Here is a 26,922-nt window from a genome sequence, read left to right as displayed (position 1 = left end):
GGGGGTAGAGGCTTCTGGCGTAGTCGAGCTTCGCATTAGGGGTATGAGGTGATCGATATGCCGTGCCGTCGCCAGTGCTACTCCGGGTAGGGGGTCTACCGAGGGTGGGCCTGATCAGAACTACAGCGGCGTCACGCGCCACTCCATCCCCCCCCGGCGTCGATGCCTGCTGCCACCCTCGTTCCAGTTCAAATACACCATCACCAATACCCGTCGCCCACCATCATCCCCTATCGTGATACCACTACCACTACTGCTCGTATTACTACTACCCTCACGTTCGCTACCCGCACGCCACGTTGGTTTCTCCCCTTTTTCTGGGTTAAGTAGAACATCCTGAGGGACGTCGACTGAGGGGCGAGGCGGGGGGGCGTACTCGCCACGACGTACTCATACGTGCATCTCTTTTTGGTATATATATGTATGTCGTCTTATATGCACATTATATATGTACTATATATGACGGATATATGTACGGGGTCTGTCTCGATACTTCAAGTAGCATCTAATACTATACTCCATACTATCTACCCTTAAAACTCTACTGACTGCTGCTCATCCTTGTCATCATTCCTCCGGTGACATATCTAACGTAGACTGGAATACATAGTCAAGAGTCTGTGCGTTTACCTTTGACCTTTGACAGTCGGAATATTTTCTACTTCAGTCAACTGTTTCTCACGTGAGAAAAAGACGTTTCGGAGAGCATTCGGGGCAGCGTGTCGTTACGGGGCGTCACGTCGTAACGCAGAAAGGACTGAGAACGGACGTTAATAGATGAGAAGGGCGCCAAAGCTGCGCCGCGACGCCCACGTTACTCGTACTCCCGATACACGAAATCCGACAAACCCAGCAACGTAACGGGTGTTCCGAGAAGTTTTCGTCGATTAATTGTCTGTGGGTAAGAGGGACGCAATTATAAGGATAATTACTTTAGGTATAAATTTTACTGCTACAGTCGTACCTCTTGCATAGATATGGACTATTCGGTTTTTCTCTCTTTCGTTTCGTGTACGCACTGCTTGTTTCGCGGGTCACCCGGTAGATAAAGTTGTGGCCAAGGAGGACGAAACAAAGTAAAGAGAAGCAAAGAGACAAGAGCCGAAAGTGGTGGCGGACAACATAGGTCAGACTGTGGATCGTGAGTCTAGGCTAGCAGGCGTAGAGAGGAGCCGATGTTGGCCAACTTCCCAGAACGAGTTCCCGGAGCCGAATAACATGCCGCTAAGTCGGCGCACACGAGCCAACCGGCCGTTCGCCATCCGCGAATTCCCAACGAAGGCCAACTGCGAATCGGAATTAGTCTTCGGACGTCGCCGACGAACCGGGAAGCTGAGTTTTACCTTGGAGCCTAGTAGGAAGAAGCCTTGGAGTTTATCCCAGGAGGAAAAACAGAAGATTCCCCTTCCTTTCTCTTTCAGCCATCGTATATACCCGGTGGTACAGACGTTCATCGTAAGATTCTCAAATTTCATTGGCGACCATAAGAAATCTGTTATCGAACAAAAATAATATATATGATAAATGAAAAGCAGTTAACGGTACATAATGAAAATGGTCAAAGTCTCTAATTAATCGTACTAAAATCTTTTGATATATTCCCTCTCTAAATTGGAGGATTTAAAATGAAGAATAGGACTACACCTAGATCCTGGATCCCATACCTTCTATCATGTTCAAGGCTAGAGGTTAAGTTAGGTTCACGATAACTCCATTGTGCGAACCTGTAAGGACGGCAAGTTCACAGGTAGAGGAATGGTCTGATGAGAAGCGTGCACAGGGTCGAGAGGTGGTAGCGTATGGTAATGGCGCGTAATACGATCTGATTGCATTTATGATGAGTGTGGGGTCGTGGCGCCTACAGAGAAGGGTGGACCCGGTATAGTAGAAAGGGGGGTCGACGCGTGTCTGGTAAACGCGTGTAAATTCTACTTGTGGTTTAATGATACCGCCATTTCAGTCCCGTATTTCAACCCCTAAACCACGTAGAGATCTTTTCACAATCCTTACATGCTTTCATATAATATATATATGTATATGTATATAGTACGCTACTCTCTCACCCATTCTCCTTCCTATAATCCTGTATGAGACTCACCGATGCGTATCAACGATAAGAACGTTAAGAGTCACCCTATATAACTACATCTCGCATACGGTACCATCGCGTTCCTATCTACGATTCAATCGGTTTCCCATCGTTCTTGGTAACCCACCACGACCCCATAACAAGGTACGATTTCGCGTGACGAATCAAACCGCAAACCCCTGAAGCCGATTTCACCCGAGCACAAAGAGTCACCCAGTATATAAATGCTTCGGCCGAAGTCCTAGTACAGGTTTCTCAGGATCGATACGTCGATAACCAACAATTCCTAAGTACAGCTTCGTGTTCCAGCGGTGAGGTAGAAGCCGGTTGGACGTCCTGGTGATCCTGAAGAGTTTCAACCGTCCTGGATCTACAATGAGAAAAACCTGTTACTCGACGTAGGGTAATATTCCCGTTAGTAAGGGTGTAAAAGAAAAAAAAAAAATTAGGGATACTATATGTGTATTGCGTGCAACCTGGGACTCTGGCTCTGCAGGGATAACGGTCTGTGTTTATGCGGACAGAAACCGTCGCGACGAATAGCGACGCTCGTATGCGTGTGTGCCGCGACGTCGGGGATCCTCTGTCCCCAAGAGAGTGATCGAGTGGATTGCCTTGACGCGCGGAACTTCTCGCCCATTTCTCTCTTCCACTGTGTTAGTCTCTCCTGCTCCGTCACTCTCTGTCTCTCTCCCTCTCTCTTCGTTCATGAAACCTATCAGAATCCCTCTCCTTCCACCCAACACTTTTCCATTCTGTTTTTTAACATCTACTCTATCCCTTCCTTGCTTGCGTCTTCCACATCCTTTCACCTTCTGTTCGCCCTCTCGTCACCTTTTGTTACTCCCGTTTCAAATCCTGACTGTCCCTTTTAAGGCTGACTTACATATCCACTTCCAGCAATGACGGAGAAGAAGATATAAAGTGTAGTTTCGAAGGGTCCTTTGTAACCTGCAATAAAACGACCATTTTGTAATTATGAGAATCCGAGGAATTTAGATAAGACAAAGAAGTTGTATCAAAAAATTAATTTTTTAAATAATTTTTATATTATTATTATATATAATATACAGACGCAGTAATTACTTTTTTTTCTACGAGGACAGTTGGGTTTTCCAACAACACGTTGGTTGTGGCGCTGCGGCGTGATTGCGACTTTATAAATTATGACGTCTCACTCACCATTGGAGGTTATCCTCGATCATAATTGATTATTTATGGGTTTTTAATCTGGCCCGATACAGGGGGTGTACGCTCGATGAATCTTAAAAGAGGAACGAACGAGAATGACCGCATGGCTGCATCCTTTGGCTTTGGCGTCGCTCATAAATAATGCCCGGGACTGATGTATTAAAAACATGTCGTGCCTGGTCGCTCGACGGGTAGCGCGCACACGCGGCCTTGCGGTTAGATGGGGGTGCCACCCTTATCGCGGTTTGCTCCCTCATTTCACTAGCACCCTTATTATTGCCGCCTTGTACGCATCTATCAAACATCGTACAACTACTGACGAACGAACTATCTAACCTTTACAGTCTCATCGCCGCTGTCACTATTGAATTCAATTATTATGACAAATCCATAAGAATCCATTGTCACTCACGTGAAAATTCGCATTAGAGCTACATAACAGAGTGCATATACAACATTTAAGGAAATAACGAAAAATTCCTAAATTTCTTGATAAAGAACTCACGACACATTTGAACCTACAATGTTCTTCGAAAAACTATGAAACTAATTTTCGGACACAAACCCGTTTTGCGTACGTATCATGTGAATCTCTCCTTTGAAGGTAACAACGTTCCATGCGCCATCTAGCGGATGTTGCCTGAAGGACCGAATGGCATTGCGCTCCGAAAAGTCGAGGAGTTTGAAAATTGAATTTGCATTTTGCGTACGGCTAGCAATCATCAGACTCTTCTAGCTACCGGACAGGGTTTCGGCAATTACGACCTGTACAGCTTTTGGTACTTTATTTTCAAGGGAGCAGAACTCTGCTGAATACGGCACTTCAACCCCCAGTGCCAACTCCAACCCCTACTGGCTCTCGTTTCGTGTGGCTGCAGGCGCCACTCTCCAACCCCCAAGGGAATTAATGTACTCGCAGCAACTCGGTCTCGCCTACTCACCCTCTCTCGCTCTTTTTCTCTTTCTACCTTTCTTTCTCTCTCTTACACGTTTACTCTCGCTATCTTCATCTCCTTCTAGCTTCTACTTAGTCTCTCTGGCGCGCGCACGCCTCAACCCCTAACATTTTTCCCCTAATCGGCCAAGGTAGGAGTGAGAGACTAAGTGAGAAGGAGAAGGAAAGAGACAGATTAAAGTAAGAGAAAGAGAGAGGGAGCGAGGATAAAAGTATAAGAAAGAGCGAGAGACCACACGAAGACAAGACGCCGACCTGCCGCGTGGGGAATTACGAACGTTTCGCCCGCGAAAACGATAAATATTTCAAGCCTGGCTTTTTTTCGCCGCGTCACGCCAACGCCGCCACTCGTGACATCTAGCGGGCATCAGGCATACCATTCTACTATACAAGTACATACAGAACATAGACTTTCGAATTCACAGGGTGACTGTGTTGTCGGTGGGCGCGGACTAACGCAAATCCTAAAGAACTTAAATTCTGCGATAAACCGTAAATCAACTCTATTCTCATCACAGTTCTGAGTGCGTATTCTCGAACCATTCTTACAAATCGACCAATGCTTTTCAAATGTCGCATGCGAGAATCATTAAGTAAAACTTGAGAATAAGGTCCCTGATATCTTGAATTCCGTTACCAACTTACCTTAAGTATAAGATCCATGTCGGAGCTAATTTACCGCATATCAAAAATATCGCGAAAGTATCGTTTTCGCAATCCCGATTAGTCGTCGCTGTCGTTTTTCAATACGAATTAATTTACATCGTGGAGTGCGCATTCACGGAATGCAGTCAACTTGACAGTTCGCGATTACTTTAGAAATGTAAATATATGAAATCATGCTTTAATCTTTTACGAGGAGCCAGCTCGAAACATACAAATAGGTCTTTAGTTGATATCTATATTTTCAGTGTGAGCCATTACATTATTTATAATTTTCATGAATCTCAGAAGCAACTCATGAAGACGTTTCAAAGTATCAACAAAATTGACGTAATCATCTTTGCACAAGGTCGAGAGATTTCGTGGGAACATTATGTTCCTTTTGAAGAAAAACAACTGCAGCGTGCCTCCGTTTCGTGTAAAAATTAGAAAACAATAGACTATACTACTGTCAATTACTTTGTGACTCTTAAATGATTCTCTATTCGATTAATAGCATCTGTCAATTATGATACAATATCCATTTGAATGCTAGTAGTAAGTACCTTGACCAGATCACGGACTAGCTCATTAACTTATTTTAAGAACAAGAGACAAAGAGAGCGAGAGAGAGCATCATTGTACTTAACGAACTCATAAAGAAATTTTACGTCATCAAGATGAAACCGTCTGAGACAAAATATCTTCCACTTTAGAAAGGCTTCTCATTCCGGTTACCAGGTGCACGATATCATTACCCCAGGATTATTGGCAATTAAGCTAATAATAATAATAATCATTCCGAAGATCACTTCCCACTTCAGCAATTATCCGTTACGATTCTCCCGGTCAGATCCGAATTCTCTTGAACTGGCGGAAGTGCCAGAATAGCACAAGCATAAACTTTCACCTCGATCGCCCACTTTGGCTTCGCCATCCTTGCACCACTAGATTTACTAGATTTATCCTTGAAAACTCTTCTTTCTTCCTCCGTGTCACCGTACATGATCGATCGATCGATCATTCCTCTGGACAAAGAGAAGAGGCGGCAGGAATCGGCCCACGTCGAAACGTGATCAACCTTTGGAGATTTAAGCTGCCTAATGTTTCATTGATGGATCTACTATTACATATACGTATACTCAATGCTCTATTATATAAACTACACTATACACATTGTATAAGTATACCGTATAGCGAGGAAAGTGCTTGAAAGCGTTTTACGGTACCTGCTTGCACTTCTATCTGATCAAGTTAAAAAAAATATGCGAGTTGCTACACGTCGTCTGTAGCCACGTCCCTTAGCCGGTACTCTAGGTAACCTAACCTAACCTAACCTAAGCCAGCTTCCCTTGAGATCCTTGTATAGTAGCCGTGTTCGTCGTCTTTCAAAAGGAACGTGCTATCCAATCAGTTGCGACGATGGCACGAGTGGTCTACCTGGCAAACTGCTCGTCTTTGGAGTTTCTCTCTCTTCCTCTTTCTCTCGTTCTATGCCTGATTCTCTCTCTCTCTCTCTCTCTCTCTCTCTCTCTCTCTCTCTCTCTCTCTCTCTCCCGCTCATCCTAAAAAAGGTATATATAAAGAGCAATATGTATAGATAGTAAAGGGTGAGTGCGGTAGAGAATACGCTTCCCCACGAGTTAAGTAGGGCGAGAACGGAAGCGGAAACGGAAGCGGGTGGGAAAGGATCGGCCTGGGCAATTGGACTTACGTGATCGGCGTTATGAGGAATGCGGCGATCGCGAGCGGAGCATACACCAGGTCGGCTAAATGGTTTTCCAATAAATTGCGAGCGTCGACTAATTGAATCCAGCACCGAGAGTAGGTTTCCGTGTCAGGAATTTGTCGGTACGAGTTGGCTAGCTTGATGTCTTGGATACGAGTCTGTAGAATCTAACCAGACCTGATGCAAAAGATATTTCATATAGATATATATATGTATAGTATATGAGGTATGTGTAAGATTCGTACCACATGTGAATGTACCTTTACCAGGAGCCTACGAGCACAGTAATTATCCGCTTACCTGGTAAACAAGGTAATCGCAGTGTGGATCGTCCTGGTTGATAAGCACGGTGGGCATTCTAACCTATTATTTTTTTTTTATTTATCCCCATTCCTGGAATATCGGGCAATAATCTTTCTATATAGCTACTTCCTACCTTCTACTTTTTTCATCTTATCATTCTCAGAACTTACTTTCTTATTCTTCTTGTCGTCTGCTCTTCCTCAAGTCCTCCTCCTGACTCACCCGTACCATCTTTATACTTGAGTTGTACCGGGGCGACTTGACACTTTTCCAAAGTCTCTCAGAAGACTTAATGGGCGTCGAGGAGGGATACCAACGTTCTGCGCACTTGAAGTTTTCGTTGAGGAGAGGGCTTATATAGTGTATGTGCATATACGTAAAGGTTCACAGAGGATTTTGACCAGAGTGACGCCGGCATATTTTAAAGATACTTTTACATTCTCCTTAGGACGACGTCTTCATGGTCAGTCTATCATAATTTTGGTCAAAGCCTTATCGATTGTATCATTGTATCGATTGTATTATCAATTACCACTGAGTAATACAGTTCTTGGTGAAACTCCCGTGCATGGAAAAACAGTGCTATCTATTCCACATGAAAAAGCTTCTCTCAACCTCGGTATTCCAATAGCACAAAAGGACATGTCAAACTCAGATGGTCTGACTAACCCCTGGCCAAAGTCACAATCATGCGCCATTAGCGATCGATCTCTGTTCTCTCCTACGTCAATTCCACCCCTTTGGAAATTACGTGCTCGCCAATTCTTGCACTGACCGAACTACAGTCAAGTACTATGATAAATAAAACCGTTTATCCTGGAGTCACAAAGAGTAGTAACCCTTCGATTTCCCTGTATACGCTTTCAACGCTAATGGTAAAAATCCGTTTTATGTTACAAAGGATGAATGGATTTAGGGGACCATCAGTAGTAGTTACTTAGAAAGGTTGTTATTATTCGAATTTTGGATTTCATACAGTTTTTCGGTAAATGATTCAAAAGCATGAGATGTCGATAAGGTAGGAAGGTATACTAGGGTGCCATCTATGAGCAATATCTACAATGTAGGATTAGGTACGTCTTACCACCGTTTGAGAGTGAAAAGTAGAGATAATCACGGGAATTTATCCTCAGTCAGTCAATAGGATTAAATTTACTATTACGTAAAGATCTAAGCGTGAACCACGGTCTTGTATACAGGTCTGGGCACTTAGGCGAAAAACGCGTAACGATAAGGTGGCCACTACCGCAAGAGGCGTTAGTGTTGAAAGAGCCTATCACGTGGTAGCACTACGTGTGCGCAGTTATCTCTTTCTTGAATACGTAACCTGCAGCTTTGTTCGTAATGGTTAATATACCGTGATTGGAATTGAAAGAAGCAACAATGACCCGAAAGTGCATCGTGCCTGCTTAAATCACAATGGTAGGATTTTGCATTTAAAAATCTAACATGAGTTACAAATAAATTCAGTAAAAAAGTTACTACACAAACAAAAATTGACTACGTTGTATATCTACGTTTATATGTTAGTATATCTCCTGTGAAAGATTTTTCATTGAAAATTCCTACACTCAAACCGGAGAAAGTCTTTTTACAAAGATAATTGGACCTTGTGGAACCAATTTCCTATAGTGATGCAACATAAGTTCAACAAGTGCAAAAGAGAGAAAATATTTATACTATTGAACTTAGCTACGAAAAAAATTCTACTTGTACATATATTTCACTTTTTGTACTTGTCCAGAGGTATGTTCATCAAGTTAAAAATTTTCAGTATATACGCAATTATAGCATCATTCAATTTTCATGACTTTTAGGTGAATTGGTCCATTTAACTTTATTTTCTTAAATCATCGATTCTTCATTTGTCTAACTTATCAAAATTTTATTTAATTGGCATCGCATCGGTTTTTTGTGGGTAACTTTCCTTTTGAATCGGAGTTGAGGTTGCAGTGAATTTACGGATGCGCTTGCGCTGTTTCAGCAGGCTTCTTCGACATTAGCGTTTGCGGGTAAAACCGTCCACGTTACAGTTACATGCTACAATGTGGTAAGGATAGGGAAGTACCCAGACCTGTATATAAGACCGTGGCGTGAACGGTAAAGTACACTTGCGTAAACAATCAGCTGTCTTTACGGCATTGTCTCGCATATTATTATTGTTCATTTTGCACAATAATATATAATTGACAAGATGCGATTACCATGGAAAAGGGTACCCCTTACCCTTGCCGGTTTTCCATTTTTTTTTGACAGTGTTAAGAAATCGAGTAACATGTATTTAGATGCTGCGAAACATGAGACCGGCTGGGATAGGTTACGTTCTGTATTTATATCGACGTAAGTATTAAAATCTGTAGAAGATACAGTATTTGAATTTATTACTTAACATTTTATTTACAAATTCTTCAGCGATGGTGGTGAAATGAGTCGAGAACTTAGTTCGATACACCAATCTATATTTATGGGTGGAATTCTCGGTATGATGTATGGAGGGATAAAAAAATCACAATTCTCATTTAAAAACTTTATTCACAACAACGATGCCACAAAATTTCATAATATTGTGGATGCTAGGAGAACATTGCAAAACGAAGTGACTATAGGTTTCATAAAAGGAGCATACAAATATGGATGGAGAGTTGCACTTTTCACCGGTTCTTATGTGTAAGATATATCTGACTATAACAAATTTTAAGATTACTAGCGTCCTTAATCATCAATTTCTTTTTTAGAGGATTAACAACACTTATAGCCACATATAGAGGAAGATCTTCTGTAATAGAATATACAGTGGCAGGTGCAGTTACAGGGATGATGTACAAAGTACCTATAGGTCCTCGAGGTATGGTATCGGGTGGTGTAGTAGGGGCTGTTTTGGGTACATTAGCTGGAGGCATAACATTGCTGATACTCAAAACGACTGGTAGCACTGTTGAGGAAGTACGATACTGGCAATTACACATTAAAGATGCAAGAAATGAGTAAGTAACGCATTGATATATATTAAGATATAAGTCATTATAAGTAGACTTAATTATATGTTGCGTATAAAAATTGTTTCACAGACAATTACGTGAATCGGTAAAAGAAGCTATGAAAAAAAGAGACTGGGAAGCACTTCATGTACATAATGAGAAGACAAAGGAAGTAGCTATTGAAAAGCAATTAGATACAATTGCTGAAGAGCAGGCACCAAAAGAAAAATCTGTAGAAAAAAAAACAGAACAGTAAAAAGTAATAGCACAAATTGTATATAATTGAAGTAATTAAATATAATGTACATTACATAACAGACTTTATTCGTTGTTACATATCCTTACGATATAACATACAATGAGATACCTTTTACCTCTGTTATAGTATAGACTTAAATATTTCTCTTCTTTTCATGGAAACCAAAAGACTTATTAGAATTCAAAATCAACGCTCATTTACAGTTATTTGCATTTCTGAACAAACCAAAACAATGGAATAAAGATTAAAATCGCAACTTCATTTTAAGTCAAACACACAGTCTATAAACAGAACGTTGTGACAATCATTGATGAGTAAAGAGAATGGGATGTTAAATCATAATTACTTAATTACCTGATTAATAAAATAATAAGGGACATTATAAGTCAAATCTCTCCCCTCATTTCATTTCTCTTCATTATTAATCCTGGGTATTTACAATAAAAAATTTTCATCGCAACGGCTACCCTGTAGATAGATTCTCAAAACTATCCTATAAAACATACTTAATTGGATTTAGTCTATATACTTGGATATTGAATGAACGTTCTTGCCATCAAGTAAATAAATATGTCAAGTACCATCAAAATACGATGTTCAATAGGAAATACGAACATCAAAGAAATACTACTCTATTATGCTTATTGAATAGGCCTGATTCCTAATGATACTGATCACAAATAATTATTAATCAATATCAAAAGCAGTCGAAAAAAGAAAAGTTAAAGTCAGACCAGCTTCCTACATTTCCTTGTGCCGCTCAAATACTCCTTTGAACGACAAGAAATTGTAAAATCATATCAAATACAGATACAAAAAAAAATACCAAAAGCCTAATAGATGCCACTAAAAAAAAACTGGTAAGAAATCTATTGCTGCATGATTTAAAAGATCCTCACATTTGTTAAACTTTTCTAATGTCCTGCTTAATTGTTTTCCTTATTGCCATATTTAGGGAGCAACATTGACCCCACAATATTCTATACTTCTTCACCTGGTGCTTCTACATCCTGGACCTTCGTTATACGTTTGGCGCCTCTATGCGGTGGACCCTTGGGTTTGGCAAACTTAGGTCGATGCAAATTAACTTTCGGATGCAATTCCTCTTGCAAGAAATCCTCGTTTAGTTCCTTCCCGTCATCTATCTCAAGCTGAACATCCAAAGAACATCGTAAAGAGCAAAAGAAAGAAACTCTGCAGCAGTAATGAAAGATTTGGAAAAACGAGAGGCACTTATGGAGACAAAACTGCAAAGTTCCAATAATGAAAATGACATCAGGTCTGACAATAGCTTCAATGAAGAAACGCAACAACACTCTCTTTCTCTTTCTAAGCGAATTTTCCTCAGGCCAATTCTGTAAGATTAATTATTTATTCTACTAGTTTCTTAACACTATTACATACCCGTAAGGATGGATCCGTGCTCTCCATTTTGCGCGCTATTTAAATATCCGACTCTGCCTAAACACGGAGACGGATGTAGATAATAAGATTCTGGTTGAAATTGTATAATGGTTTTATTGTTCATAGTATATTTAATATTGGCAAGATATACAATTCATTTGTTCGTACTAAGGAACCTACAATTACAACAGAACCGTTTATAAATAATTAGTCATCAGATTTATCGAGAACTTACAGAATAGGCCTGGCGCTTGAACGCTTCATTGTTAAATAATAATAGTGCCCAGGCAAAAGTGTGCGTCTCGCAATAATATATACGTCAGAACACAATATCTTTTTCATTTCTTTTTTTAAATTCAATTTGTCCATGACTTTGAGCGTTTCAAACAAATTCGTACATTAAAACCTGATCGTGCGTGGGATCGTCTGACAGCGAAGTGGCGAATCAAAAGCTTACACGAAACGCTACGTGAAATTACAAAATATATAAAAACGACTCTCATCAATCACTTTTGAATTTTTAATAAACACAATTAAATATGAATAAAAAATCAAGAACAGTAAATATGCCACCGAGTCTGATACCCTATACTCGTAATTGCATGTATGTACTTCCATCGATAAGCATATACGCTCTCGTACTTTATTCGAATAAAATAACAAAAGACAATCGATCAAGGAAGAACAAAAAAAGAAAAGCAAGAACTTAGCTTAGCTCATTGTACAGTGACAAAATACAAATATAACGTACGACTATTGTTACGGTGTCAAGAGTTTGCTCCGCGCTCTTCCCTGTCGTCGACGCACGTCTAATTGATAGGCCAAAGATCGTGAACTTCAATATACTAGAAGTGACTGGGACAGAAATTTCTCAAAAGTTTTATAAAAAGCTACAAGAGTTAAAAAAATACACATCACGAAAAATAGAATGCCTCTCGAATATCCTCCTCTTTTCCTCCTTTCAGGTATCTACGTGGTTGCGGTCCCATCCGCGATAAGCTCCGAACTCCTGATTTGGATGTGCGTGTGATGTCATTGTATATTAAACGGCAACAAGAAGAAAAAAGCAGCGAATATCATACAATCAAGAAAAATGCACACGGGCGGAGATTTAAAAAAATCTCATCTGCGTAAACGTTCACTCTGCAAAAACGCGATTACCTGTACGACGGAAAAAACGAAGGAAAAGAAAACAGATTCAAACAAATAACAGTACAATTATTTACGATCTCGAATGCCCATTAAATTTCAAAGAGAAATTTGTCGAATCGCATTTAGCTAATATAAAGCCGATGGGACTCGCCACGTTCAGCCTTACGTTATATTTTGTGAATTTTAATATGTCATATATATATCATTCGCAATATAATATTATATATATATATATATATATATATACATATATGTATACATATCATATGCATATAGATATTATTCAATATATATTCAATATGTATATATAAAGTAATAATCATTAACACTAAGTTGCAATAGAAGTGACAATGCGCCACAAAAAAGACATCCTAATCTGAGATGTTTTATTGCAAGATAGAATTGCAAATATTATAACAAGGGATGCATTAAAGCGGCGCATATGTCAACTCGCATGCCCGTTTACAATATACATATATATGTATATATGTATATTATCGTTATCAATTAATTATTAGAATATAATGCAGAGCAGTTAGGTTATTGGCGTTAGCTAGCTAGAGCGCATGGAATTCTTTCCTAACTCCTCTAATAATCACAATACGGCAATCCAACTGCCGAGAAATACTTCATTGTTATTAAACAATATAATTCGTCCTAATTTATTAAAACCGTAAATGTGCATATGTGACGCGCTATTGCAGGTCGAGCCTTTTGGCTATTTTTTTTGATCACCTAAAAATGAGAAATTAGAGGGCAACTTAATATGTACGTATCACTTCGCATAAGACTAGGAACTAATTTAAGACTTGCCCTGCTGGATTTTTCATTGTTAATAACGACGAGCTGGATACTTATCAGTTTTCACTTAAATTACTGAGATTTATCCTCTTTCCATGATATTTTATCCTAAATTAAGACTATCTGCTTGTGCTGCTGCAGCTACAGCTGTACTGAATGTGCCAACTTGGTGTGTGATGTTAATATTTTGAATTAAAAAATAATAGGATACAAATTCACAGCGTAGAAGGTAATGTACGCGGATATGGTGTAAATTAAGAAATATGTTTTTTAATTGTTAATGATGCTGCATACTAAAGAGGAACATGGTATAGAGTGTGATTAGTAGCAGTAAGTCTAATTTCAAATAATAATATAGTTTCTTGATTAAAGAATTACCCATTCGACACGTCAAACGTGTACTAAATAGTTTGTGTGCTTAACGAAAATAAGAAAAGGGAAAACCCAGCAACAAGAAAAGGCTCGACCACAAATTAGCGTTGCACGCGATAAGTTTGAGGAAAAAATGTAATATTAATCTCAGTGTAAAACGAGACAACTGACCATGTAACGTTTACTAGGATATCGCGAATTTATAATGGTACGCCGTATTATACATATATACTTTTGTTCAGAAAAAGAGGGCACACATCAATATCATTAATTCACAATTTAATGTCGAACCCGATAAGAATTTGACTTGACGATTTTGGTTTTTTTAAAATTTAGAAAAATACACCGTTTTGGTCTACTCTCTTCAGCTAAATAGGTATACGTATCACTTTGAACGACTAATCCTAAAAGTCATTAAACGACGTTTAATCATCAGCTCTTACGTTCAAAATTCATTTAAAAACTACGCGATGAACTATAGAGAATCCGTAACATTTAAAAGACTGAATGTTTTAACAAGAATTCACGGGAAACCAGAAAGTCATAATATAAAAGCAAATGACATAGTACGATGGACACGCTGTCTTCGTGTTGTCGACATTTTTTAAAAAGAAATTTGCATATATACGTGATACCGCGAACGCAATGCAAAATTGGCAAGTTTTGTAAACCTCGATTGGAGGAACCTGTTAACTCAGAACGCAAGAACGCTTCTGCTTCGACTTTTTCTCAGGCATTGATTGAATAGGAGCGGAAGGCGTTGACGGAGTCGCGGGTGTCGTGGCTGCTGTTTCTTTTATGGTAGGAGGGTCCTCCAACATGTCTGCCAACTCGTCTCCGCTATTTACTTCCAACTGTGATTGGTTTGATTTTTATAATGTACACTTTAGATTTTTATATTTTTTATAAAGTTCTCGTGCCATAAATATATTTTGAGTATGCGATTTAAGCTCTCATGTAAAATCAATGATACTCTAATGGGAAAATAAGTAGCGTTGCTATACAGTAGTAGGATGATCGTTAGTACAACTAACATTTTATGGGGTTGTTTAGTTACTTACCATGACAGAGAGTAAGTCTAAAAATAATATGTTATATTTATCGCGTGTTGTTACTCACCTTTTTTGTTATATTCACTCCGAGAGATTGAATGAGATCAAGTAGAGGTGCTTTGCACGAGGAATACAGCATCCTTTCTTTAATACTGCAGCTATACCCTGGCATACTGTATATGAATACTGTGGACAGAAATATTGAGACATGTACATCAAGTTTTAATGTTTGAGAAATATTATTAAAAAAATATTGTGAGAAGATTAGGACTCTCACTTACCTATACTTTCTATGTAATCGCCTTCGTGAGTGTGCTTGAAGTTGTAGAGATGATACCTGGCTGCATCTGATGGTACTTTTGTTGGGAGTTTGTCCAAAGAAACTTCACAAGCCATTACCAAGTGTATCTTCTCCTCCTCAAGATCAATTTTTAATTGAACATACTCGTGAAGTCCTTTGCCTAAGTCAGTGATTGCTTGCTCTGCTTCATCCGTCACAGGGAAAGCAACGCCGCTTAAAGTCTGATGCCTTGTCTCTACACTATAGTCCGTATTAATAGTAGTTTTCTTGAGCTCTGCTAGCTCCTCCTCAGCCGTAGTTAATGGTGCTGGTGCAGCATCGTTCCTCTTATGCCTACGGTATCCTTCCAAAGTAATGTCCTCAGGAACAGTTCCGTGCAATTCTTCTTTTATAGATGCAGTGCCAAATTCTTGTTTTAAGGTAGCTTTGGTTGAGGCATACAGCATTTTCTGTCTAATTGGTGCAATATCAGGTGACCATGAGATAAATAACCAATCATATCCAGAATCAGGAGACTTTGAATCAAGACGATATAAAATATAAGCTGGTTGATTTTCAACAATTAGTGGTTTCACCATTTTATCATAATCATCTTGCCATTTGCCAACAGGCTTCGAAGAGGAAGCAGGTACTAATTCCTCTGAAATACAAATACCATTACATACTCCAAACCATTTTACAACATCGTATAAAGAATTTCTGATAATAACATGTTAAGTTCGAAGAAATCAAGGTCTTATCAGAACACCTTGATAAAAATCACAATTTCTATTATCAGAAACAAGAGTAGAAAAATAAGAAAAAAGGGGTCTCACCATTCTCTATAGAAACTTTGAGGACACGTATTTTGCCATCTCGACATTTTGCAAATACTTTCTTGAGTGCATCGTTAGCTGAAAAAAAAACGTCAGTAGTAAAAATCTTTTAAAACAGGGTGTGAATTTGAGGTTACAATAAGACCTATGCTTTCCTTTCACAAGGAAAGTAGTTATATCACACGCATAAAAACTCTCCTTACAAAATCAATACTATAATATTCTCACGCTAATCACCTTTAATTCCAGTCTGATGTGACATTCTTTCCCAGATATCGCGGAGTTCTACAGACACACTACTATCTTGCTCGATCCGCCAAAGTTGACTGAAGTGTTCATGCACTACCCACCGAGCTATGATAGGCGATGTAAGAGCGAGCCAATAGTAATAAAGCTTAGTGAAGTACACGACAAACACGGCCAATTACCGCTAGAGTTATTCTGTGGCCCTTAGCGACAGAGAAAAGTTTGACCTTGTAGCAACGTCATGCACGATGAACGATCTGTCAAAAAGAGATCCATTCTGAAGCAGTCCGGATACTGATGATTCGTCATACCGACCACTAAATTAGAACCCCTCTGATGTTAATTATATCGATATTAATGTTAACTGATATAATTATAATATATTGCAGCAACTAAAGTATCATCTATAATATATATATCTTGCGATATCGAATAAAAAATGTTAATCATTACATATAGTTCAAAATATGCCAGAAATATATTATATGGTCATATTTTTGTATCCTTTTTCAATAATTTTATTTCCTACAATTTTGTCTTCTTCAAAAACCACAAAAAAATATTAATTGATCTTAATCATATTATGACAGCCAAATGCATAACAGTACTGATTCTAATTTTGGTTATATAAACAAATTTTTAAATACAATATAAGCTATTTCTGAATATATAATATATGTATACGTTATCAGCTTTCCTATATGGTGGATAAGAAGAAATATTACGAACAGGCAAAGAAAAAATAATAATTTAAGGAAACAGTCAGCATGAGGTCGTTCGTATGTACATACGTTATTACGTGCCCCGAAGCACGATAGGTTTGTTCGAAAATGAGTTGATAACGCTATAAGCATGTTGTGTCTCGATCAAATGCATGCAGTAAACAGAGAAGCAATGACACATTATGCGCTCTCAGCTCATTTTCGAACACACCTATAGTGCTTCGAAGCACGTAAAAACGCTTACACGATCGGACCTCCATAATTTCAATCGAATATTGCTTAAGGATAAACATGGCTACAGGTTTTACTCATACTGAAGTGAAATATATATATAATTTGCCATATCATGAACGGTCAGAATTATGTAAAGTTTTAAACCTTAATGATTCGTGGAAAGAACTTGCAGGTATGTATTTTTTTTTAGATACTTCAATTTAATGATGAGGATAATTTATATTATGTACTGCCTTACTATGGATTTTAATTATGAATTAAATAAATTAATTTTTCTGCAACCATGTTGTTTAGCAGAAACAGATTTATTTTTTATCATTTCGTTTTAATAATTGTTAGCTAATTTTATATTTGTATTTAGGTACATGGATGAAGATTAATGAATTGAATGTAAGAACTTTATCAAGAGAAAAGAATCCTACCGATGAACTTTTAACCTTATGGGGTCAGCAGAATCACACTGTTCTTGAATTATTTATTTTATTGTCTAGAATGGACAACTATCAAGCAATGGTCCAGATCAAGTCATTTGTAGATCCAAAATATCATGCTTTGATAGACAATGGGGAAAAAAATCTTCAACGAATAATACGTAGGGGACTTAATAAATCTCCAAATGTAAAAATCGGAGAGTGTGAAGTTGTAAAAAAAGAACCACCAGTATCTAACTTACTAAAACTCACAACAGATTCTATTTTGAATGAACCTGTACCACCCTTGCAAATGTCACCACCACTCCAAGCAATAAGTTTTGGTCATTTAAACGGCTTATCACCTGCTGGAATACCTTATGCTTCACCCAAACAACGGGATGAAGCTATGTCTTCTAGAAAGAAAACTATGATAACGCTACCGAAAACTGAAGCAAATTTACCAGAAGCTCCTTACCAAGAGCTAGAAGCTGCAACAAGTGGGTGGAGTGTACATAATATTTTAGGAAAGGGTGGCTTTGGCACAGTGTATAGAGGTATTATTTTAATGATATTTCAAACCTTTTATGTATCATGCAATAAATTCTTTAAAGATTTTGTAACTGATTGTCAAATTTTTCAGGGCAATGGAAAAACACATATGTGGCAATAAAGAGATTAGAAGCACGCCCTTCTGGGCCAGATGATCAATACATAATTCACCTCCAACAGTCGTTTAGAGAGATAAAAATTTTGAATTCACGTGCCCATGAAAATATTTTACCATTATATTCTTATAGTTTGAATGGTGAAGCACCCTGTCTTGTGTATATGTTTATGCCTAATGGCTCCCTAGATGATGTTCTGCGTTTGAAACGTGGACATCGACCATTGACCTGGATACAACGTCATGTGATAGCCCTAGGAACTGCACGAGGAATACAATATTTACATACTATTGGTGAAAAACCTTGGATTCATGGTGACATTAAAAGTGCAAATATTCTACTGGATAAAAATATGGAACCAAAACTTGGTGATTTTGGACTAGCCAGAGAAGGACATGAACATGAAGACGTATTAGTAAGTATACTGAAACATTTTCATAATTATTTTAGGAGCATGAACATAACAAACTATTTTCTTATTTAATTAGGTTAGCAGAATTCAAGGTACAAGGCCTTATTTACCTGATGAATATTTGAGAGAAAAAATGTTATCTACCAAGATAGACACATACAGTTATGGCATAGTTTTGTTTGAACTATCAACGGGTCTTGCAGCATATGACGGTAGTAGGCCGCAGTATAAATTTCTTAAACAGTTTGTGGACAGTTGGAGCGAATGCGATATACCACTGATGATGGACAAGACTGCTGGTAAAGAAAAGGAGGAAGTGTTTAAGAATTTGTTATTTATAGGAAAATGGTGTACAAACTCTCATTCAAAGGATAGGCCAGAAATGGAATATGTTTTTCGGAAACTCAATAATCTCTAAAATATTGTACAATCATTCCCACGCTCATTGTGATAAGTTATACCAGCTGTGAAATATGAGAATTTTTTATTATAAGTCAAATAAATATATTTTAGTATTCTTCTATGAATCACTGGTTCTGTTGTTTATAGAATGTTCCATACACTTTTTATGGACAGTGTATACAGCAAACGAAAAATCGACTGATGTATACAAAAGACCATAGATTATCTCATTTATATCAACACATTATCCCACCCTCGCTTCTTTATTGAAATCATAATATGCTATTGAGCACACGTAAAATACCTTTCTCTTTTACAATTTCATTCGAACTTCAACTACTATCACATAGTATATTAATTAATTCAGGTATATTCCAGTGTATTCTAAACACTACGGATATGGTGGTCTCAGTCAATTGCGTACGGGTAAACAGAGACACGACGATACTTGTAGTATTAAAAGAATTTTTAAATACACCTACATATAATCCTTAACTCTCATATATCCAGTGAACTTCTTTATTTTGTTTACAAGCGTCATTATATATTACCATATATGACTGATTGGAAATTCCCACTGAAGTATTTTGGTGAAATTGTCAGTGCAGAATGCCTACAAGTTTAAGAATCGACCTCAAATCTCCAAAATCCAGTTACAATATTATTTCTATGAAAAATCGCTCTATTGAAATAAACGCTCCTTGGTCTCTAAACGAAGGAAAAGATTAGTAAAAAAAATATAACATAACTGTAGAATAGCTTTTTTGTTTAAAACGCAAATTAGTTTAGATGAGTTGGTGATCAGCTGTAACGTCATGTAAAAGGAGTAGGGGTCAATAGTTGGAAATTCCATATCCCTCCTCTGACTCCTTTTCAAAACACATGATGAGTTGGTGGCAATCGAGAATCCTTCAGTTAGTGCAGTTTTCTAAACGTTAATAAATAGTTGATTTTAATTTTGCCAACTCTACTTGGTAGCTTGGGGAAATGGCTTCTGGTAGTAAACGTACTACGATGAAATATATATATAATTTACCTTATCGGGAATACTATATGTTGTGTCGTTATTTGAATGCGGATGACACATGGGAAGATGTTGCGGGTATGTATTGTTTATTGGGAAATCCCAAATTGCGCTGTACATTGTGATAGATAAAGCTTTCAATCGTTAATCATTGAGTTGTCGTTGACAAATTAGGAGCTTGAGAATATTTTAATAAAGCTTATGTAGAATGTATCAAGCTTACTCGTAAGAACATTGATCAAGCAGCATGTTATTGTATTTTACAAACTTTCTTGCTGAAAAATTAATTTTAATTAATGGATAATTTGTATTTAGGTAACTGGATGAATATGGATGTGTTAACAATTATGGATTTGCGAAGGCAAAAGAATCCAGCTGAATATGTTTTGAATCTTTGGGGTCATGAAAATCACACTATAGTTGAATTATTTGTTATATTTCACAAAATGAAGTTCTATGAGCCAATGAAATTATTGCAGCCATACGTGAGTCCTAAGTATCATTATTTGTTACATGATGTAGAAAAGTGTCTTCAGAAATCAACATATAAAAAACCAGAGCCTGATAGATACTCAAAGGACATGAAAATTGGAGAGCAAAATTGTAATTGGAAACAGCCTGCAGTTTCCGATCTAATCAAATTATTATCAGAGACTTCTACTAAGAAAGATCATTGCATGAAGAATAAAGTCATGCTGCAAGTACCAGTAATAGAAGTTCCACAACCCCAAAGTGATTCTAATAATTTAAATGTGGTTTCGCCTAAAGCAACACCTCTACATGACTTAAGTATAGTAAATCAAATTACTAACACATCTAAAAAGAATAACAATGTATTATTTACAAAAAATGAAATTACACTACCACAAGCTACATACGAAGAACTTGTAGTTGCTACTGACATGTGGAGTATACAAAATGTTTTGAGTAAAGGCAGTTTTAGTACGGTATATAAAGGTAATACTTTATTATAGAGTTAATACGTATTTTTATACAATGTTCTATTCTGAAGTAAAATTCTTTACAGTTTTTATCAACTATAAATTAAATGTTCTAGGACAATGGAAAAATACAGCAGTGGCAATAAAAAGAATGGCACCACGTAATCCATCCTCAGACCAATATTTAAGAACAGAGATTCAACAATCATTTACAGAAATAAAAATTCTCAATTCGCGTCCTCACGAAAATATTTTACCACTTTATGCATACAGCCTGGATGGAGAGACACCCTGTCTCATTTATCAACTGATGCAAAATGGATCCTTAGACGATGCTTTGCGTCTAAGGGGAAATTCTGAACCACTCAGTTGGTTGCAACGTCATGAAATAGCTGTAGGAACTGCTAGAGGATTACAATATTTACATACAATTGGAGATAGACCATTGATTCATGGCGATATCAAAAGTTCTAATATTCTGCTTAACAGAAACTTAGAGCCAAGACTTGGTGACTTTGGATTAGCACGAGAAGGACCAGAGAAAGCAGATATGCTAGTAAGATATAATTACAAAACTTTATTATATATTTCAATACTATGTAAATTACATAAAACGTATCTTGCTTTATTAGGTGAGTAAAATTCTTGGGACCAAACCTTATTTACCTGACGATTATCTGACTGACAGAAGATTGTCTACAAAAATAGATACTTACAGTTTTGGCATCGTCTTATATGAACTGGCAACTGGTCTTTTAGCTTACGATAATAGTAGACCACAGCACAAATTTCTTAAAGAGTTTGTCAAAAACTTTAATAAAGACGATCAAGCGCAGATTATGGATAAAAAGGCTGGAACAGAGATGAAATCTATTTTCATCAATTTCATACTATTAGGAAATTGGTGCACGAACAAGCTACCAAAGGATAGACCAGAAATGGAGCCTGTTTTTAGAAAATTAAATAATTTATAAACATTAGAGAATTCAATCGTTAAAAATATGCGATAATTGTAATATAAATATATTTTTACAGAATTTATTATTTCATGAACTAGTAAATTATGGAGAATATTCAGTTTTTCCGTGCTAAGATACAATATCTAATGATACATTTCAATAAACGCACGGTAAAAAAATGAACTTATAAGAATAAAAATAAACTACAAATTGTAAAAATCACTCCATTTTTTGATATTAAAGAATTATTGAAATAGAACCATAATGTGTTATGCTTATTATTTTCTAATGCATAGAAATTATCAAATATTGGAGTTAACAACTTAATCTACAAGCAGTGACATCACGTTATTCCGTGTTTAAAAAACCGAAATAAGTAATAGTGAATATGATCATCCATCATTACGATAGTACATCACAACAAAAAAAGTATTTATTTTTTAAAAGTTTTAGTTCACAAAATAGCAACCCCGTGTAAGCGGTTTTTTTTCTCCTCTATATGTCTTACCTATGCTGTATTCATTGCGCATAAAATGGCGCATTCATTTGCCTGTAGTTGCCAGTAGTTGCGCACAGTCGTAAGGTGGACGTTTTCTAGCCTTTCCGGTCTTCGGTAGCGTAGGTTCGCTTGGGCTATAAATTGGGACGAGTAGTGAGCTCGATTTGCAGTGAATACAAGTATTTACTCTAGTAAGTAACAAAGAATGACAATTTTAACAAATTTTATGATGCTCTGAATCGTGGGTATAGTTAACATGTTGCAATTCTATGGAAATCTGCATTCATCGACTGACCAACTCCAACAATACCATGTGTTTGACGTTACTTACTCTGGGATAAATGAATTTTATTAATTTTTGTTGTACAATTAGCAGTCTACATGTAGTCTGTATTCTTACTTCTAATGCATGGATATTGTACATATTTGGCCTATTTTATTACATAGATATTGACATAACCATGTACACTGATTGCGTCATATATTTATTAGAATACTAATTTGCTTACCAGTTATAATAGTATTAAATATTAAATATATTTCAGATTTTCTACAATCATGAGTCGTTTCTTTGCTACTGGCTCAGATTCTGAGTCGGATAGCTCGTCTGAGGAGGAGCAAATTCCCAGGGCACCAGCAGCAGCATTCACAGTCAGTTGAAGAGAAATATACAGTTTTATTTTTTTAAATATAAATTATTATATCATATATTAATTTTTTGTACAGTTTAGTGATGAGGAAGAAGAAACTAAGCGTGTCGTTCGTTCAACGAAAGAAAAACGATATGAGGAGATTACAAATCTTATTAAGCTCATACGCAATTATAAAAAAATTAAAGATATGAGTAGCATGCTATCTAGTAAGTTGAATTGTCCGATCTATATCGTACAATAATTTTATTGAATTAATTGTATGAAATAATATTTTGTCAGGCTTTGAGGATCTTATGCGGGCATATCAAAAAGCATTGCCAGTCATAGCAAAAGAGGAAAATGGACAGACGCCTCGTTTTTATTTGCGGTGTTTGGTGGAAATGGAAGATTTTATAAACGAAGTTTGGGAGGATCGTGAAGGACGTAAAAATTTGTCAAAGAACAATTCAAAATCATTGACCTCCCTGCGGCAGAAACTTCGAAAATATAATAAAGAATTTGACGAGGATATCGCTAAATTCCGCGAAAATCCTGAGCAGGATGACGACGAAGAAGAAGAGAAAGGTGAGAAATCCTAATTTCTGGTTCTGTAACTATGATTCGACAGTATGTACATGTGATATCATTATAGCTGAAGAAGCAGAAGAATCTGAAGAAGAAGAAGATCGTGCTGCTGCTTTCAAGAAATCTGGTTCTGAAGCGAGCGCACCAGACGTCTCAAAATTCAAAGTAAGTTCTTCATTGTTTTTAAAACTCAAATTTGACCTAGTAATAAAGAATTTTTTAATCTTCATTCTTAACATTACAGAAAGGACCAGCCGACGGAGATGATGGAAGTGAGAGTGAGTCGGATTGGGGAAGTGATTCCGATAGCGATAGCACCAGCAGCGAAGATGATGGACAATATCAAAATATCCGTGAGCGTTTTATTAAAAAGTAAGAACTTTGAAGGTTATAGGAGAATAGAAAATATAGAAAACATGTAGACTTATTCAAATCCTCCAATCACAGAGCCACTGACAAGGATGAAGATGAAGACAAAGCAAAGAAGAAGGAGCAGAGAAAGGAACGCAAGGATAAAGAGAGAAAGAAGAAGCGCGATGAAGATGACGGCGAAGGCGAATGGGAAACTGTTAAAGGTGGTGTCGCAATTCCTTCGGAGAAGCCGAAGATGTTTGCCAAGGATGCTGAGATCAATGTAGCAGCCGTCCTTAAGAAATTGACGGAGGTTATCGCAGCACGAGGCAAGAAGCGCACCGACAGAAGAGAACAGATCGAACTTCTACACGAATTGCAACAAATCGCAGAAGTTCATAATCTTGGTCCAGCTGTTGCTGTTAAAATCAAGTTCTCTATCGTGTCTTCAATATTTGATTATAACCCGAAAGTATCTGATGCCATGAAACCGGAGTACTGGTCCAAGTGAGTATAAAAGTTTCACAAAATTCACCAGGTCTTTTACATTTTTTTTATTGTGAAATGAACTTTTCAATAGGCTTCTGGAACGTATCTCAGAAATGCTAGATATGCTGCTCAACACTCCGGATATGATAATAGCCGAGACCATTAATGAGGATTCTGAAGAGTATGAAACACCTCCCTACAAGTTACATGGATGTGTTTTAACTTTAGTTGAACGTCTTGACGAAGAGTTCACCAAATTACTCAAGGAATGCGATCCCCACAGTAATGAATACGTAGAGAGGTCTGTATTTAAAAAATCCAAATAAGATGCACAGTCTGTAATATAGTAAATTTCTACGATAGAATAATCCTATAATTATTTTAATGCAGATTAAAGGATGAAAAGCAAGTAGCAGCAATCATCGACAAGGTACAAGAGTACCTGGAAAGACAAGGCAATGTATCTGAACTATGTCGAGTTTATCTGAGAAAAATTGAACACCTGTATTACAAGTTTGATCCGAATGTCTTGAAGCAGAAAGAGGTAAGATTTTAAAAATATTTTTCGTATATTAAAAGGCCCTTATACTTACAGATTTTACTGTACTTTAATCTCTATCTTTAGGGAGAAATTGGACCTGAAGTGGTAACTTCAGTTCAGGTTATGGAGAAGCTATGTAAATACGTTTACGCACGTGACGGCACAGACCGTCTCAGAACACGTGCAATTCTATCGCATATTTATCATCATGCACTTCATGACAATTGGTTCCAAGCTCGTGACCTCATCTTGATGTCTCATTTACAAGAAACAATTCAGCACTCTGACCCAGCTACTCAAGTAAGTCATGCCAATATAATATAACCATCCGGCAACTTTTTATATCATGATATCAGACATTTCTCTACTGTTTTACTTCCTTTTAGATTCTGTACAATCGTACTATAGCGCATTTGGGATTATGTGCCTTTCGTCATGCCAACATTAAGGATGCGCATAACTGTCTTGTGGACCTAATGATGACAGGCAAGGTTAAGGAATTGCTTGCACAAGGTTTACTACCTCAACGTCAACACGAGCGTAGTAAAGAGCAGGAGAAAATTGAGAAACAGCGACAAATGCCATTCCACATGCACATCAATCTAGAACTTCTCGAATGCGTCTATCTTGTGTCTGCGATGCTCATTGAAATTCCCTACATGGCTGGTACGTTGCTCTTAACGTATTTTATTTAAATAATACCTGTTGAACCATGTTTTATAAGAATACTCCGATGATTTTAGCACACGAATTCGATGCGAGACGTAGAATGATTTCTAAGACTTTCTATCAGCAGCTGAGATCGAGCGAACGTCAGTCCCTTGTTGGACCACCGGAGTCAATGAGAGAACATGTTGTAGCTGCTGCGAAGGCAATGCGGAATGGCAACTGGTCTGCTTGCAACAATTACATTATCAATGAGAAAATGAATGCTAAAGTATGGAATAATTACAATGTTGAGTTCCTTGATAACAGTATAGTCTATCATATTCTACAATTTAATTCTCATATTATAGGTCTGGGATCTGTTCCATCAAGCTGATAAGGTTCGCGATATGCTAACCAGGCTAATCAAAGAAGAAGCGTTGAGAACGTATCTCTTTACTTATTCCCATGTCTACGACTCTATCTCTATGCCTACCTTGGCAGAGATGTTCCATCTGAAACGACCTGTAGTTCACTCTATTATCAGTAAAATGATCATTAATGAAGAGCTCATGGTAAGTTCTACCCTATGATTGATTTTATCAGTGATTGCTTAGATCGTAAATAATCGAATTTGATTTCTCTATCGTAATCTGTTAGGCATCATTGGATGATCCAACTGAAACAGTAGTAATGCATCGCAGCGAGCCCAGCCGTTTACAATCATTAGCCTTGCAACTCACTGATAAAGTGAACAATTTTGTTGATTCCAATGAACGCATCTTTGAAATGAAGCAAGGTAATCAGAAATTTTGTTTAACATTAGTCATCATTATTTAGGAAGCATAATCATCTAATTTGTGTCCTTAATCAATCTCTAGGTAACTTCTTCTCGAGGGGTGGTAACCAAGGCAACTTCAGGGGCGAGAGACAAAATTATAATCGACAGGGACAGGATTGGGGCCGTCAGAGACGTGATCGTGATCGTAATCGTGAAGAGAATCGTAACTATTAAACGTATAACTAAGTATAATTATTTACAGGAATACGAAAATAACATCAACTGTCCAAGAACTTTCTTTTTTCTATTAATATTTTTTCTTTACGTACCATACGTGC

At 37.4% G+C, this 26,922-nt stretch overlaps 5 protein-coding genes and 1 long non-coding RNA gene across 14 annotated transcripts in view; 4 read left to right on the top strand and 2 right to left on the bottom strand.

The window, feature by feature from the left end:
* The window catches only part of LOC107266247, a 10,685-nt gene extending 3,140 nt beyond the window's left edge, over positions 1 to 7,545 (bottom strand). Inside the window, exons 1-7 of one of the 2 annotated variants that reach the window (XR_003059291.1) lie at positions 7,080 to 7,545; positions 6,907 to 6,999; positions 6,592 to 6,783; positions 2,566 to 3,040; positions 2,303 to 2,475; positions 965 to 1,492; positions 631 to 895 (exon numbers count right to left, since the gene is read on the bottom strand). This is a non-coding gene — a long non-coding RNA (uncharacterized LOC107266247). The remainder of the gene's footprint in view (positions 1 to 630; positions 896 to 964; positions 1,493 to 2,302; positions 2,476 to 2,565; positions 3,041 to 6,591; positions 6,784 to 6,906; positions 7,000 to 7,079) is intronic. The other variant, XR_001537375.2, reaches the window with a different exon arrangement.
* A 1,370-nt stretch (positions 7,546 to 8,915) lies between these two features.
* LOC107266244 (RPII140-upstream gene protein) lies at positions 8,916 to 10,209 on the top strand (the record flags this gene model as incomplete). Its single annotated transcript, XM_015736550.2, is given in 4 exon segments — positions 8,916 to 9,249; positions 9,322 to 9,576; positions 9,645 to 9,893; positions 9,978 to 10,209. Coding segments are annotated over 4 exon segments (816 nt in total). The 3' UTR covers positions 10,144 to 10,209.
* Positions 10,191 to 16,547, bottom strand: LOC107266243 (twinfilin). Of its 3 annotated transcripts, none has more exons than XM_015736546.2 (5): positions 16,281 to 16,543; positions 16,044 to 16,121; positions 15,209 to 15,868; positions 14,995 to 15,113; positions 10,191 to 11,297 (listed from the first exon to the last, which is right to left on the bottom strand). In XM_015736546.2, exons 1-5 carry the CDS (start codon positions 16,303 to 16,305, stop codon positions 11,127 to 11,129), a joined length of 1,053 nt encoding a protein of 350 aa, XP_015592032.1. In that variant the 5' UTR covers positions 16,306 to 16,543; the 3' UTR covers positions 10,191 to 11,126. The 3 variants fall into 3 exon arrangements, with proteins under 3 accessions (XP_015592032.1, XP_015592034.1, XP_015592033.1); XM_015736548.2 differs by lacking the exon at positions 10,191 to 11,297 and adding an exon at positions 11,318 to 11,607 and having other exon boundaries at positions 16,281 to 16,545; XM_015736547.2 differs by lacking the exon at positions 10,191 to 11,297 and adding an exon at positions 11,645 to 14,729 and having other exon boundaries at positions 16,281 to 16,547.
* A 514-nt stretch (positions 16,548 to 17,061) lies between these two features.
* On the top strand, positions 17,062 to 19,262 carry LOC107266242 (serine/threonine-protein kinase pelle). Of its 4 annotated transcripts, XM_025083488.1 has the most exons (6): positions 17,306 to 17,417; positions 17,607 to 17,635; positions 17,737 to 17,837; positions 17,934 to 18,212; positions 18,299 to 18,738; positions 18,812 to 19,262. In XM_025083488.1, exons 3-6 carry the CDS (start codon positions 17,738 to 17,740, stop codon positions 19,151 to 19,153), a joined length of 1,161 nt encoding a protein of 386 aa, XP_024939256.1. In that variant the 5' UTR covers positions 17,306 to 17,417; positions 17,607 to 17,635; position 17,737; the 3' UTR covers positions 19,154 to 19,262. The 4 variants fall into 4 exon arrangements, with proteins under 4 accessions (XP_015592030.1, XP_015592029.1, XP_015592031.1 ...); XM_015736544.2 differs by having other exon boundaries at positions 17,062 to 17,417; positions 17,607 to 17,837; XM_015736545.1 differs by having other exon boundaries at positions 17,296 to 17,417; positions 17,737 to 18,212.
* Positions 19,263 to 19,570: 308 nt separating this feature from the next.
* Positions 19,571 to 22,283, top strand: LOC107266239 (serine/threonine-protein kinase pelle). Of its 3 annotated transcripts, none has more exons than XM_015736538.2 (4): positions 19,571 to 20,239; positions 20,477 to 21,118; positions 21,189 to 21,658; positions 21,735 to 22,283. In XM_015736538.2, the coding sequence occupies exons 1-4, from the start codon at positions 20,125 to 20,127 to the stop codon at positions 22,074 to 22,076; spliced, it is 1,569 nt and encodes a 522-aa protein (XP_015592024.1). In that variant the 5' UTR covers positions 19,571 to 20,124; the 3' UTR covers positions 22,077 to 22,283. The 3 variants fall into 3 exon arrangements, with proteins under 3 accessions (XP_015592024.1, XP_015592025.1, XP_015592026.1); XM_015736539.2 differs by having other exon boundaries at positions 19,756 to 20,239; positions 21,219 to 21,658; XM_015736540.2 differs by lacking the exon at positions 19,571 to 20,239 and adding an exon at positions 20,249 to 20,386.
* A 312-nt stretch (positions 22,284 to 22,595) lies between these two features.
* On the top strand, positions 22,596 to 26,912 carry LOC107266237 (eukaryotic translation initiation factor 3 subunit C). Its single transcript, XM_015736532.2, has 15 exons — positions 22,596 to 22,751; positions 23,106 to 23,211; positions 23,287 to 23,419; positions 23,493 to 23,777; positions 23,845 to 23,942; positions 24,022 to 24,149; positions 24,225 to 24,635; positions 24,709 to 24,918; positions 25,008 to 25,161; positions 25,243 to 25,458; positions 25,545 to 25,824; positions 25,902 to 26,095; positions 26,175 to 26,378; positions 26,464 to 26,602; positions 26,685 to 26,912. The coding sequence occupies exons 2-15, from the start codon at positions 23,119 to 23,121 to the stop codon at positions 26,816 to 26,818; spliced, it is 2,679 nt and encodes an 892-aa protein (XP_015592018.1). The 5' UTR covers positions 22,596 to 22,751; positions 23,106 to 23,118; the 3' UTR covers positions 26,819 to 26,912.
* The last annotated feature ends 10 nt before the right edge of the window (positions 26,913 to 26,922 follow it).

The sequence above is a fragment of the Cephus cinctus genome, unplaced genomic scaffold (genome assembly GCF_000341935.2).
Source record: "Cephus cinctus unplaced genomic scaffold, Ccin1 Ccin1_scaffold0306, whole genome shotgun sequence".
Classification (NCBI taxonomy): Eukaryota; Metazoa; Arthropoda; class Insecta; order Hymenoptera; family Cephidae; genus Cephus; species Cephus cinctus.
The sequence above is the reverse complement of the archived record's forward strand: the minus strand, read 5'-3'. Positions and strand labels throughout refer to the sequence as shown.